Source organism: Chrysochloris asiatica, unplaced genomic scaffold (assembly GCF_000296735.1).
Source record: "Chrysochloris asiatica unplaced genomic scaffold, ChrAsi1.0 scaffold00122, whole genome shotgun sequence".
Taxonomy (NCBI): Eukaryota; Metazoa; Chordata; class Mammalia; order Afrosoricida; family Chrysochloridae; genus Chrysochloris; species Chrysochloris asiatica.
This window is the reverse complement of record NW_006408640.1, coordinates 5778587-5792675: the sequence shown is the minus strand read 5'-3', so window position 1 is coordinate 5792675 and position 14089 is coordinate 5778587. Positions and strand designations below refer to the sequence as shown.

General features: G+C 44.0%; 1 protein-coding gene across 1 annotated transcript in view; it reads left to right on the top strand.

Moving 5' to 3' along the window:
• Nucleotides 1-938: 938 nt before the first annotated feature.
• The window catches only part of SOGA2 (SOGA family member 2), a 183060-nt gene continuing 169909 nt past the window's right edge, over nt 939-14089 (top strand). Inside the window, exon 1 of the mRNA XM_006868701.1 lies at nt 939-1991. Coding sequence (XP_006868763.1) covers nt 939-1991 — 1053 coding nt within the window. The remainder of the gene's footprint in view (nt 1992-14089) is intronic.

Genomic DNA, 14089 nt, shown 5'->3' with positions numbered 1-14089 from the left:
TTGCAGCACATTCGTTGAGCTCTCCCAGTCTGACCCCGTTTGTGAGCTGCTTCTTCTATTTCTCCCATTCCTCTACTGAGCTCCCGAGGCTGTGGACCTCAATGCACGTTTTGCGTGATAGCTGCATCGGGTATCAGTCATCCTTAAAAGAACTTGGGGGCACTATAAGCATAGCTAAGAGGGGGCAGTTTATAGAGAGCCGAGGGACCTTGGAAGACAGCGGTGGAATGGAGGGGCCTGTGGAAGTCTTGCTCCACAGAGGGAAAACTGGTGAATCACCCTTACATCACCGAGCGGACAATGACACCTCTAGGACTTCAGTCTTCCCCAGAGTCCAGTGCGTTCCCCTCCCCCTCGCTTCTCCAACTCCCGCAGGGTCTCTAGAGCCCGGAGAAGCAGTAAAGCCGCTAGGGCTCCAGTACACCACGCCCCTCTTCACCCCAACCCCCCGCCCCCACCCCACCCCACCCCCTCCCCGCGCCGAGCCGGCCAGCAGCAACTTCGGGACATGCGCACAGCGCCGGGCGCAGGAGGTGGTGGACCGGGCGCGCGCTCGTACTTTTCCTCCTGCGCTAGCGGCGGGCGAGCGCTGCGGGGGGCGCGGCTGGCCCGCGTGGGAGCGGCTCTGGGCGGGCTGTCAGCCACAGCGCATGGACGTCTGTTGTGCAGAAGGGACCGCGGCGGCCTGACGCACGACCCCGGAGTTCGGCTTTTATGGGATGCGAGCAGCAGTACTTGAACTACGGTGACCCGAGTCTGAAAGCGTGGTGGGAGATGTTGGCGAGCTCCCGTGGACCCTCGGGCCGGGAGTGTGGGTGAGGACCGCAAAGGCGCGGGGGTTGACGGGCAGAAGTAATGCGAGAGCGCCCAGGGAAACTGCCCGCCAGCGCCAGAAGCATCTACCGCCCGCGCTGTTGCGCGCCGCTCGGGACCCAGCCATGGAGGCGCTGAATGGCCCCGCGGGTGGCGGCGCCTCGGACCCGAAGCCGCCTAGCCAACACCACCGCCACCACCACCTCCACCCACTGGCTGAGAGGAAGCGGCTGCACCGCGCACCCTCACCCGCCAGACCTTTCCTCAAGGACCTGCTAGTACGAACCGCGGCGCCGGGTCCGGCTACCCCCTCCTCGTCTCGGGCCCCGACACCAGCCGCCCCGCGTTCGCCCAGTCTCGCGGGCAAGGCGCCGTCCTCACCCGGGTCCCTGGTCGCTCCCGGCCGCTTGTCCCGGCGCGGCGGCAGCACCCCCGGCGCGAAAGACAAGCCACCAGCGGGCGCCGGGGCCAGAGTGGCGGGCGCCGCCAAGGCCGCCCCGGGCCCCAGGAGGGCGGCACGCTTGGCGCCTGCCGAAACGCTGTCCCGGCCCGGGAAGCCGCCACCGCTCGGATCCGAGCTGTCGCCAGCCGCCAAAGGCCGCAAGGCCCGGCGCGGCTCCGGTCTCCCCAGCGTGACTCCAACCGCTGGGCCCCGGCCGCCTGCCACCCGGCTCCCCGCCGTGACCGTAGCGGTGGTCTCGGCGGCCGCAGGCGGCTTGCGCATCAGCCCCACCGATAGCAGCTCCGACCTTTCCGATTGCCCTTCCGAGCCCCTATCTGACGAGCAGCGCCCGCTCCCCGCTGTCAGCAGCGACGCCGAGTCCGGCACGGGTTCCAGCGACCGGGAGCCCCAGAGAGGAGCCCTCGCTTCCAGTCCCGCAGCACGGGGCGCGCCGCCGGGCAGCCCCGAGTGCACAGCACTCCTTACCGCGCCTTTGGCGGCCAGTAGCAGACCTGGGGGCCGAAGCAGCCCAGGCGGGGTCTCCGCGGGGTCCTCGGGGTCCGGCGCGACCGATGATGCTGGGAGCCGCGCGCCACCAGAACGAGCGGCCCCCGGAAGGGCGGACGGGAGTGGTAGGACCCCAAAGGAGCCCGGTCCTCAAGAGCAGTCCCGGCTGGCGGCGGCGGAGCTGCTGCGGGAGATGGACGAGCTGCGCTCCGAGAACGACTATCTCAAGGTGAGAGGTGCGTCCCACGTCCCGGATGCTGCGGGGACCCGCGAGCACACCCTGGGGGCCCTCCGAGCCCCTTCTCTCTCTGCCCTCCTCTCGCACGCTGAACTCTGGGAACTTGAGCCAGAAGTTCTGAAGGCTCGGAACCCCAAGATGCGTGGGGCCAAGCTAATGCAAATACGCAGTTTTTCTTGTTTTAGAAGTTTTGCGATATCTTGGCTCCTCTGGACATTTTGGGCTGTCCCCCAGGTACCCACATTCACCTGTGGGAGGGTGTCCCCTAGCGAAGTGGTGCGGGTCCAGAAAATGTAAGTCGGTTCTCCTGCCATTGGGAAAAGAGCAAGGAACCTGCGGTATCTCAGGAGGGTCCTCCACGGCACAGAGAGGACCCCACAATTTTTTATGATAAATTTTAAGTGTAGGATCCTTGAGTGATTTGCTGTTAGATTCTTTGTGAGTTTCTTAGTACTGGGCTTTACTTCTAACGCAGACACTTTCGAGGGAATCTCAGCCTCCACCGCCCTGTTTCTGAGCCCTTTCTGCGGGGCCGGCTGGTCTGGTGATGGCCTCCTGGTGGTGTTAGCGTTTAGACACTTAGACCGACTCCATCTTTTCTCAGAGGAGAGGAGCCTGGTGCTGCAAGAACAGAGGGCTTAGAAGAGATTGGCAGGCTAAAATAATCGAGAGAAATCAGGTCGGTGCAATTACACTATATTGTGATCCTCAGGATAGTAAATAACTGAAGTGTTATTTGTCCAGACCTTAATGAATATACTCCCAAATTAGGGGAGTGGCCCTCTTCCACTAGTGGGTTGTGTGATTTGAGTTGTTTTCTCATAATGAACCTACCCTATTTATGCCCTGCCTTTGTCCTTTGGGCTTTTAAAAGGTGAAAGGTGGTGGGGGTGTGCTGTTCAAATTGGAATCAGAGCATGTTAACTGCTGGGTAGTGTAAACCTTGGTTTTATCAAGAGCTGCTGTAACCAACTGGGCCCAATAGAGTGGAAACGGATTAGAGCGAGGCAGAGAAAAAGAGGTGAGAATAGAACAGATTGGTACCTGGCTTGTAATGTTTCATATAAATACATTTGCTTTTGCCACCTACTCTTATATAATAGACAAGAGAGACAAAATCTGAAGATTTTGAAGAGAAAGGGCAGCTGTGTAATGGTGTAACTCTATCAGGAAATCAGCGTTTTTGAAATCCTCAACATATGTAAACTCCCTGTGAGCTAACATGAGCCAATCTTGTTCATTGTTGTAGCCCCCACTCTTCAGCATAATTCTTGATCATGGTGTTTATGATTGACTGCTGTTTCTCCAAACTTGACTGGTGAGCAACAGACAATTGAGTTTTGTGGGGGTTTTTAGAGAAAAGATGTTCTCAATATATCCTTGATTTTAAGGACGCTAACCTGACATCATTTCAGGGTTCCTTCCTGGGTTATTTGACTTCTCTTTTCACATTGTTAGTTGCTTAAGGGAATGAAATGGGCCTCTGTCTCTGTGGTCTAACCTGGTGTATTTGATATTTCAATTGGTCCTAACAACAACATAGGATGTCACCACTGTTAAACTTCTCAAAATCCCGATTTCGTAGACAAGGATGCTGAGACACAGTAAGGTCAAATGACACACCCAAGGTCACACAGCTAGTAAGTGTTGTTGCTGTTGTTAGATGCTGTAGAGGTGGTACTGATTCGTAGCGACCATATCCTCAAAAGAACCCAACACGCCTGGTTCTGTGCCAACTTCACAGCCACTGCTGGCACCCCTATGCCAGTCCATCTTGTTGGGGTTTTTCCTTTTTTATGCTGACCCTCCACTTTACCAAACATGTTGTCCTTCTCCAGGGACTGGACCATTCTGGTAATATGCTCAAAGTACACTTCTAGAGCCTGTCTCTTTTTCCTGTGCACTTTATTTCCAGCAAGGCTCCACTTTTCTTTGAGCACATTGCTTCAGTTTTTGTATCTGTGCAAAATGTCCCCTGTGCTTAGTTTTCCTTGTTGTTGCTAATTGCTGTGGAGTTGGTTCCGACTCATAACAACCTTGTATAGGATTTCTGAGGCTGTAAATCTTTGTGGAAGCAGGAAGTCTCACCTTTTTTCCATGGAGCAGCTGAAAGGCTCGAACCATCAAATCTTGTGGTTCGAATTCCTGTGCTTGTCATCTAGAGCCACCACACTCCTTAGTTGTCCTGCTGTTGTTAATTGCAGTCAAGTTAGTTCTGACTCATAGCAACCCTGTGTAGGGTTTCTTGTGGTTAGCTGTTCAGTACTTAGCCTACAGCATCATACTGGGACACCTAAGGGACGTCTCTTTTCTTTTTAGGTGAAAGGCTTGTCATGAGTACCTTTCCAGTAGAATCCACTGGAAATACTAAATTTATAGAAAATGTCCAGTTGCCATTTTCTGTGAACAAAGTGTTGTGACCACTTACTGTGTCATGTCTAACTCGAATCTCTCATTGAATAGCAGGAGAGAGAAGTGGGCAGAGAAGACCAAAAAGGGTTTTGAAAATCAGGCTAAGTAAATGTGTGAACTACATGGTTGGTCATTCAAAAGCTTAAATTACAATAGTTCACTTTGGGAAGGAAACACAAGAATCTGACTGGACTTTTCTAAAGGTCAGAGCCCACCCGCTTGTGAAAAGTTGAGCTAAGTGCTTAATGATCTCATGGGGCAAAAGTCCTGCCTTACCACATGACCTTTAGAGTGTGCACATTATATTGGAAAAGATTCTCCTTGTCATTTAAGGGTACTGTTTTTTGGATGTTGTTGTTATGTGCGTGGAGTTGGTTCTGACTCATAGCGACCCTGTACAGGATTTCCGAGGCTGTAAATCTTTAATGGAGCAGAAAGCCTCATCTTTCTCCTGCTGAACAGCTGGTAGTTTTTGAACTGCTGACCCTGAGGTTAGCAGCCCAATTCGTAACCACAATGCTATGTATGCTATGAGTCGGAACCGACTCCATGGCACATAAAAACAACAACTTTTTTTAATGATGGATAAAAAATACATCGATGATTTACTACTTTCTTAGGGAATATTGTATGGAACTTTCAAGATTAGCTAGACATCTGTCTATTCAGTTACCAGAAGAGCCTCCATGTAATCAGTGACCACTGCCTAGGCTAGAAATTTTGCTTTGATCAATTCTGGAGGATTGTGACATCCATAGAGTATTACATTCTTTCCCAAATCAGTACTATTGTTGTAAAAGACTGTCACAGTCATTTCTGAGCTAGATTGATCAATGAGTAATAAAGCAGTAAAATATGAGAGTAAGTCAAAAAGTATGGCTACTAAGACTTCAGTTAATTCATGCATGGATTTATTCCAAACAGAATGTGTTTTAACATGTCTATGGTCAGTGGATGGCTGCAGACAAGTTTTCTCAGTAATACACTGTTAGAGTGCCGTCAAAAAAAGGTCCAATCAACATAGTGGCTTTCGATGGGATCTCCTGGGCCAGTTAAATCCAAGGCGGAGAGCTTAACTCAGAAGGCGACTGTTTTTTAGGATTAAAGGGGTGATCTTGATAGCTTTTATTGAAGGACACAGGATGATCAAAGGATTTATTAGGAAGAAGTTTTAAGGAAATTGAAAACTGCATTGGTGAGAAAAAGGCCAGGACAGTTAAGCCAGGGAATGATTTTTCTGTTATGACAATGCACCTGCTGATTCTTCTAGGGCCGCTAGAGCTATTCTCTGAGTATCTTGTTCTGTGAGTATGTTGGGACACCTTACCCCCATCCACTCTATAGCCCAGATCTTGCCCCTTCAGACTTCTTTTTGTTCCATAAACTCAAAAAAATAAATAAATAAATAAAAGGAACACTATAGTTTTTGAGTCTCTCAAGGATGTCCAAATGGCTGTTTTGACAGGCTATAAATGGAATAGCACAGAATTCTTCAGGGAATGTTTAGAGAGCAGGAAACACTGCCTTCAGAAGTATATAGACATGTTGACCTAGCTGGACGATATATTAAGAAATAGTAGCTTCACATTTTGATATTATTTTTCTTTAAATAAATGTTATTGTGGTCTTATAGCAAAATTTTTAAATTTACTTTTGTAAGTTCAACAAAATCATGGAAGAATGTTTTACCCACCATGAAACTCAGATGGACGTCTTTTGTTTCCAGCCAGACTGATTTTTTTCTCTTTTTTTAATAGCAAATGTGTCCCCTACATGCCTTCTTTAAACTGAGTACTGTATGACATGGTCCCTGACTTCATTTTCTGTTCCTTCTCTTCCTTCATTAATGAATACCACGATGTTGTTGTTGTTGTTAAGTGCTGTCGAGTTGGTTCTGACCCATAGAGACCCTGCATAGCGTTTCCAAGGAGCAGCTGGTGAGCTTGAACTGCCGACCTTGCAGTTCAAACGGCTTTACAGTGTGGCGCATTAATCCACAGCGCCACACCAGGACTCGATGAATAATTGAAAAATGCAAAAATTATTCAACCCAGGTAACTGACTTTTTGAGTGAAAACACAATCAGAGAAGCAGTCTAATCTTCCTTTTACCTCTGATGTATAATGTATTTGGAAGCATTCATAAATTAAGGGGAACAGTTCAATTCAGTTATCCAAATGCCTTTGCTTTTTCATTCTCAAAAACAAAACCCAGGTATGTTTCTTAGTGATGAAGACTTTGGCTAAGTGCTCATGTGTTTCCTTCCTCCCTGCCTGCCATGACTGTTTTGCTCGAGTGCTCTGAGACAATCAGGCAAGCCTCAGTGCTCATTGTGAACGTATTAATTATGTTCTCTCACCATAGAATTTCTCAGAAGGGTTTAATCACTCAGAGTTTATTGGCCTATTTTGAAAATGCTTTTAATGTTCCTGAGCTCATGCACCTCCTCTCCCACAAATATGAGGGGCATGCAAAACGTTTGTGGAAAATGGAATTAAAAGATAAAGGAAAATGTTCACAAACTTTTTGAAGCTCCTGCGTAGTATCCTGTAACAGTATTTATACTTAGGTCCTTTTAGGAGGGGGAAAGAACAAAATACCAATTCACTGCTGTTGAGTTGATTCTGACTCCTTGTAACCCTGTAGGACAGAGATCTGTCCCCTGTCCCCAGTAGGATTTCCAAATCCATAAATCTTTATGGAAGCAGACTGTCATATTTTTCTCCCCAGGAGTGGCTGGCTGGTGGATTCACATCTTGGATCATTCGGTTAGCAGCCTAATGTTTAACCACTGCACCACCAAGGGCACCTACTTCCTTAGTTGTTTGTATCAACAACAACAACAAAGTCACTACTAGCTACAAGGTCAGATAAAACAGGATTTTTTGAGATGAACAAGTTCCTGAGGGAGGTTATTGATTGTTAAGGCCATCTTGATTATATAGGTTGCAGTACTTATATCACACTGATCCCTGCTAAACATTCTGCTGCTCACTTAAAGTCATCTTTTGGGTGTCAGGCTCCAAAATGGTGACAAGAATAAGCATTACCAGCACTGTAAAGGTTTTAGCACTTTCTTCGTGTGGCACTGAAGGATAAGCACTCACTGCTAACCACAAGGTCTGTGGTTCAAACCCACCAGACGCTTCTTGGAAGCCCTATGCAAAGTTCCTATGAGTCGGAAACCACTCAGTGGCACTTATCAGCAACAAAATACACTCCTCTAGCTCCCTGCCTTTGAATCCTTTGGAGGATAATATACTCTTCCCTAACATTCCAGATTTTCATGTTGTTGTTGTTAAGTGCCGTCGAGTCGGTTCCGACTCATAGCGACCCTGTACAGGGTTTCCGAGGGTGTAAATCCTTACGGGAGTAGAAAGCCTCATCTTTCTCCCGCGGAGCGGCTGGTAGTTTCGAACTGCTGACCTTAAGGTTCGCAGCCCAATTCATAACCACCTACGCTACCAGATTTTCACATCCATTCTTTATTCAACCTATGAAAGAACAGCTATAATAACATTGTTTTTGTTAAGTGCCATCAAGCAGGTTCTGACTCATAGCGAATCTGTATAAGGTTTCCGAGGAGCGGATTGTGATTTGAACTGCCTACCTTTCGGTTCAAACTGAATTTACGGTCCAGTGCATCATCCCACAGCACCACACCAGGACTCAAATAATAACCCTAGGTGGCAAAATAATACAGATGGGACAAACAGGGCTCATCAGCTGGGCATCAACTGTTAATCTGGTAAACAATAGTAACTGGCCGGGCCTCCTTAGCTACAGCTGGGACTCTGTGGAAAACATTTTCATTGTCCAGAGGGAAATGAGGTGGATTATTTGTATATTATAACAGACAATAGGTTCTGTCTGCAACTCCCAGAAGATAGAATTATTGCAACTGTAGCCAGATGATTGCTTTTGTCTAAAATGGATCTATTTAAAGAAGGGTTATTGAAATCCAAAGTTGTTATTTTCAGGTTGTTTAAATGACTGGAAATCTGAATAAAATCATCAGTGATCAAGAGTGTTTATTACTCATATGAAGAAACCATAAATTCAGTTTTAATTTTATATTTATGGCTAAAATTATACTCTTGGAAATTTTCATTGAAGCATTTTATTTTAATCTTGTTTTAGTCTATGGTATGTCATTACCCCTGTAAGTTGATAATTGCATATATGTGTGTGTATACATAATGAGGCCTGATTTGTTATCTGATGGCAAATAGTTACGTAGCTTTACACTACTCCGAGAGTTCATTTTATATAAAAAATTTTGAAAAATATATTCAATTAAAACTAGATTAGCTTTTCAGTAAGATGATGATTTACCATTTGTAGACTTGATGTCTATTTACTTTAAAATGGTTCATTATGGGCAGGCTTTTTGTTATTAATTTCTTGATTTAAAATCGACAGCAATTTTCTACTCTTACTTACAGTTGCTAAATTATATCTGGTGGAAACATTATATCTTCCGCTTGATTTGGTTTCCTTAGACATTTAAATGGCAGACATCTTTAAGGTTCTGAAATACAGTGATTTCTAAATTAGAGCACGCTGTCAGAAAATTAATATGCTTTTTAAAATCACTATCCATCATAACCCTAATCTGAATAATCAGTTTTTGATTTTTAAACAGCTGCTACCACGATTTATAATTTGGTTTTCTTATAACTTCTTTTTGCTGAACCAGAGAATTGTTGGTTCTATCTCTGTAACAGATTAGTGTGGGAAGCTGTTGAGACTTTCAGAATCTCAGTTTCCTCATTTTAAAATGGGGGCATTAGTATCATTGCCATGCTTTTGGGAGCACCAATTACTCTAATAGATATGATTGTGTATTAGGAGTTGTAGAGCTCTAAATGTGAGGTTGCTGGTATTGTTTTATTCTGATGGTGGGCTTTTAAAAGTGCAATTTAAGGTCTGTTATTGTTTCATCAGCCTGGTTGTAGCAAATAATTCATAGCATTTATTGGAAAAAGCATTTGTTTGGAAACAGACAGCCATGAGTTTGCAGTCTAGTTTCCATTTATTAGCTGTGCTTTGGGCAAGTGAACCTGACTGAGTTTGGTTTTCTTGACTGTAAAAAAGGGAATAATATGTTCCTGGCAGAGTAGAAATAACGAAGGTAAAGTTCTCATTAAATGATATTTTCTATTATAGAAGTTTAGATAAGAGTTATAAAATCAGTGATTCAAAAACATACAATATGATCTCTTTTTAATTTTCTTTTCAATGCAGTTAGTGTTGGTTATTGATGAAAAATAAATAAGCTGCCCACATATGTGCTGCTAGCCTGGAGTAGTTATTTACATGTCTCTATAACATCTCCAACATTTAACATTATGTTGATACAGTCCTTCAGTTTTGAAGTCTGAGAAATAGAGAATATTTTCAGATGTGAAAGTTGTATATCTTCATATGGTGCTTCTGTTTTGAATAGCTGGTAATTCCAGGCATTAATGACATTGGTTTTTCCAGGCTATCTTTATAGATGGAAAAGTCATCACAAAATATTTTTTCCATGAACAGAAGTCACTGTTTGTTGGTGTGGTATACATATGAGGGGGCTCCAAAAAATTCATGGAAAGATCCAATTAAACGATAATGGAATTTTTCCATGAACTCTTTGAAAGCCCTTCATATACATATATTGATTTAGTGGCTTAAGTCAATCTTACCTCACCTGACTTTTATTGTTTGTATTGAACTTTTTTTTTTTTTTTACCTTTTAAATAGACACAGAAACTTAAGTGTAGAGATTTGCTCTTTCTACTAAAGTCAGATTCTTAAGATTCATGGATAAAGCCCAAGTGATAAAACCTTGATATTTGAAGATTTAGGGCTAGCTTTCTACATTTTGGAAAAGAGTGTAAAGATTGGCATCTGGGGCTGACCCAAGTGTGTTGCATTGGGGCATGTTGTTGTCAAGTGCTGTGGAGTTGGTTCTGACTCATAGCAACCCTGTACAGGATTTCTGAGGCTTTAAATCTTTGGTGATGGTGGTGGTTATGTGCCGTGGAGTCAACTCTGACTCATAGTGACCCTGTACAGGGTTTCTGAGGCTATAAATCTTTATGGGAGCAGAAAGCCTCATCTTTCTCCTGTGGAACAGCTGGTAGTTTCGAACTGCTGACCCTGAGGTTAGCAGCCTGATTCGTAACCACTACTCTGCCAGAGCTCCTTGGGTTGCGGCATAGCTCCCCCAAGTTTCTTTAAAGCCTCAGAGTGTGAACTGGGCAGCCATGCCAACATGCTCTTGGCTGAGTGTTGCCAGCCCCTTTCTGACATAGCTGTGCTCTCCAGCCGCCTAAATAGCTCATCCTTCCCATTCTGTTCATGGACACTCAGCTGACCAGCTTTTTTAATGTGTCAAGTCCCAGCAAAATTTCTACTGGGAACAAGATTTATAGGGAGAAATATCTATGAAGGAAAAAGAGAAAGAAATGAACTTGGTTAAGATACATGAAAGCACCTTATTCAAAATTTCTACTGGGAACAAGATTTATAGGGAGAAATATCTATGAAGGAAAAAGAGAAAGAAATGAACTTGGTTAAGATACATGAAAGCACCTTATTTATTGATTTTATTTTACTTTTTATTGTGAATTTAGTGAAGATTTAAAGACAAGATCATCAGTTTTACATATAACATATAATACACTTAGTTTCATCTCAATGATTACAGTCCCCTCCATAGAACAACAGTCATCTGCTTCCTCCTTTCTCACCATTGTCCTTAGGTACATGTTGCCCCTTTGATTTTGAATGATTGACTGCTTCAGTATTCACACTGAGCATATCTTATTACTAGTGGTGGTGTTCCCCCTATATACCTGTCTACTGCTAAGACCACAGTCTCAGGTTCTTCCAGTCTCTTTCTGATTAGTAAGCTCAGTTTTGTTTTTTTTTAAACTTTGAGCTTTGTTCCACTCTATCTAGGACTTTCTAATGTGATCCCATTCAGGGCAGTTGGTAGTGGTAGCTGGGCTCCATCTAGTTCTTCTTGTCTCTGGGTTGTGGAAACTGATGTTCACATGTTCCATTAGTCCATTGGACAAGTTGTTTCCAAGCATCTTCAATGCTCACCACTCTTCTTCCACACATGGAGAGACCAATAGCTGCATTTTAGATAGTCGCTTATGAGCTTTTAATTTTAATATCCCAGACAACTGGATGTAGAACATTGTCTTTGTGTACTATGTTGTGCCAATTGACCACAATGTCCCCTGAGACTATGGTCCTCAGCCCCAGGCTCACCTACTCATTGCTTTAAGATGTTTGATAATGTCTAGTTTTCATCATTTGCCCACAGTGTCATCACCACATTCACAGTGAGAAAGCACTTTATTTTTAATGATGCTTTTCATCATTGATATAGAAAGTCTGTAAGAATCATTATCAGTGGAGAAGAAAAGCATTTTATTCATTTGGCCACTAGGAAGTTGGACAAGCTGTCTTCTTTGACATGTATTCTCTTTGGTAGTCCATCAAAACAAGTTCGGTTTGAAGTCTTGATTAGTATAGTTTGAACGCAGCAGGGAGAAATCTACAAACTGGGGGGAAGAGTGAATGAGTTACCACATTTGTGCTCTTTTCAATAGAAGACCCTTTCATGCAGTGGAGATGGGCTGGAGAATCTTCTTCATGCAATTTTGTGCCGACCTGTGTTTTTCCATAAGGATTTTATTATTTATTTATTGCAGTCCCTATACTTTTTCTTATTTCAGGATAAGATTATCTTCAGGAGATTTCTTTCTGTTCGATTTCTTGTCTACCTGGAGGCGCTGATATTGGAAAACACTTGTTCTTTATTTTAAGTAAATCCTGGTCAGGTTTTAAGAACAAATGCAGGATTAGTAAGAGTATCAAGAATCCAGGAACAAAGTGAATAAGTATGGAAGTATACAACTTAGTGTGTCCAAGTAAGGGAGATAATACTGATTGAACAAAATACAAAGGAATGATCAAAATCACCCTATTCTAGAAACATTCATACCTCAATTTTTAAATTACTCAAGAAGGTTCTTAAAATACTTTCCTCATTCTCCATCCTTCCATACTGTTTCTAGTTAAAATATTTTTATAATACTTAAGTAGAATTTATATTTAGTAATTCCTGGTGTGGCGCCCTTGGATAAGTACTCGACTGCAAGGTCAGCAATTCAAACTCACCAACCACTCCTTGGAAACCCTTTACAGGGTCGTTATGAGTCGGAACTGACTCAATGGCACTTAACAACAACATACTGAAGTTATGTTGATGAGTTTGAGAAGAGTTTTTCATAATTGTGGTACAATTGTGCAACATAAAGGTGTAGTTACATCTAATTTTAGTCACTGAGCTTATTTTTTTAGTGTAAGTAATAAACAATGATAAGAAAAGATATAAATTATATTGTGGGGTGAGAAGAGTGGTGAAGAAAGCAGAACAAGGCAAGGGCAGGAGATGGTAGGGTAGGGATGGTCAGGGGAGGCAGAGATTGGAATTCTGTCTCCATAGACTCTGCAGAGGTGGGAGAAGCACTTAGGAAGAAGGAATAGTTGCAACCTGTAAGGCAGGCCAGGTATGTGGGATGGGGATAGGCCCAGGGCCAGATCATGATAGAGGCCAGGGAGAATTGAAAAGAATGTTCCTGGTTGTGACAGAAAGAAAGTCCTTTAACAGTTTGAGTTGGGAGTGAGGTGATCTGATTCATATAGTAAAAGAACTCTGTTGAGTAAGGAATAGACGGGAAGGATACGAGTACAAGAGAGGAAGGAAGCAGGGAGACCCTTTTTGTAGCTGCCCTAGTGGACTAGATGGAACCTTGACACAGATGCTCCTGGTTGGAGAGACTGCATTGATGCTAAGCTGACAGGATTGCTGGTGGGCTGCCTGTGGAATGGAGAGAAGAGGAAGATTCGTTTGTATTCAGACTTCCTTCATGTTGAAGGCAGAGTAAAATGGAGATGGGAATAAAGGCTAGGTGAAGGGGAAAAAAACAAAACCCAACATTTGTTTCACATGTTTGAGAAGGTTTCTTGTTTAGAATGTTGAGCGGCATAGTTACATATTTAAATTTCTTTGTGGACTAGAATTTTCAGGACAGTTGAGGGTTTATTATAATTCCAGTGGCAGTTTCAGTTGTTTATTATTATGATTCCGTTAAAGTTCATGTTATTTGAAGGTAGGGTCTGTCAGATTCATCTTAGTACCTGGAATGGGTCTTTGGATATAGGCTAGGTCAGTGTTTGGTTTAAATCTAAAGGTCTGTTTATTTGCAGATTTGATTTCATTTATGTTCTTGTAAGGTTCTCGGTTCAAGCCGGCCAGCCACTCTCAGGGAGAAATATGAGACTTTCTTTTCCTGCAAAGATTTTGGAAGTCTTGGGAACCCTATACAGGGTCACTTTGAGTTGGAACCAACTCATAGCCCATCGACTGTGCCACTTTGCCAATCCATCTCGCGGGGGGTCTTCCTCTTTTTCTCTGACTCTCTGTTCTACCAAACATGTTATCCTTCTCCAGTGACTGCTCCCTCCTGACAATGTGTCTGTGAGAGACGAAGTCTGACCATTGTGGCCTTCAAGGGGCACTCTGGCTGCACTTCTTCCAACACAGATCTGTTTGTTCTTTTGGCAGCCCATGGTACTTTCAATATTCTCCTCCAACACCATAACTCAAATGC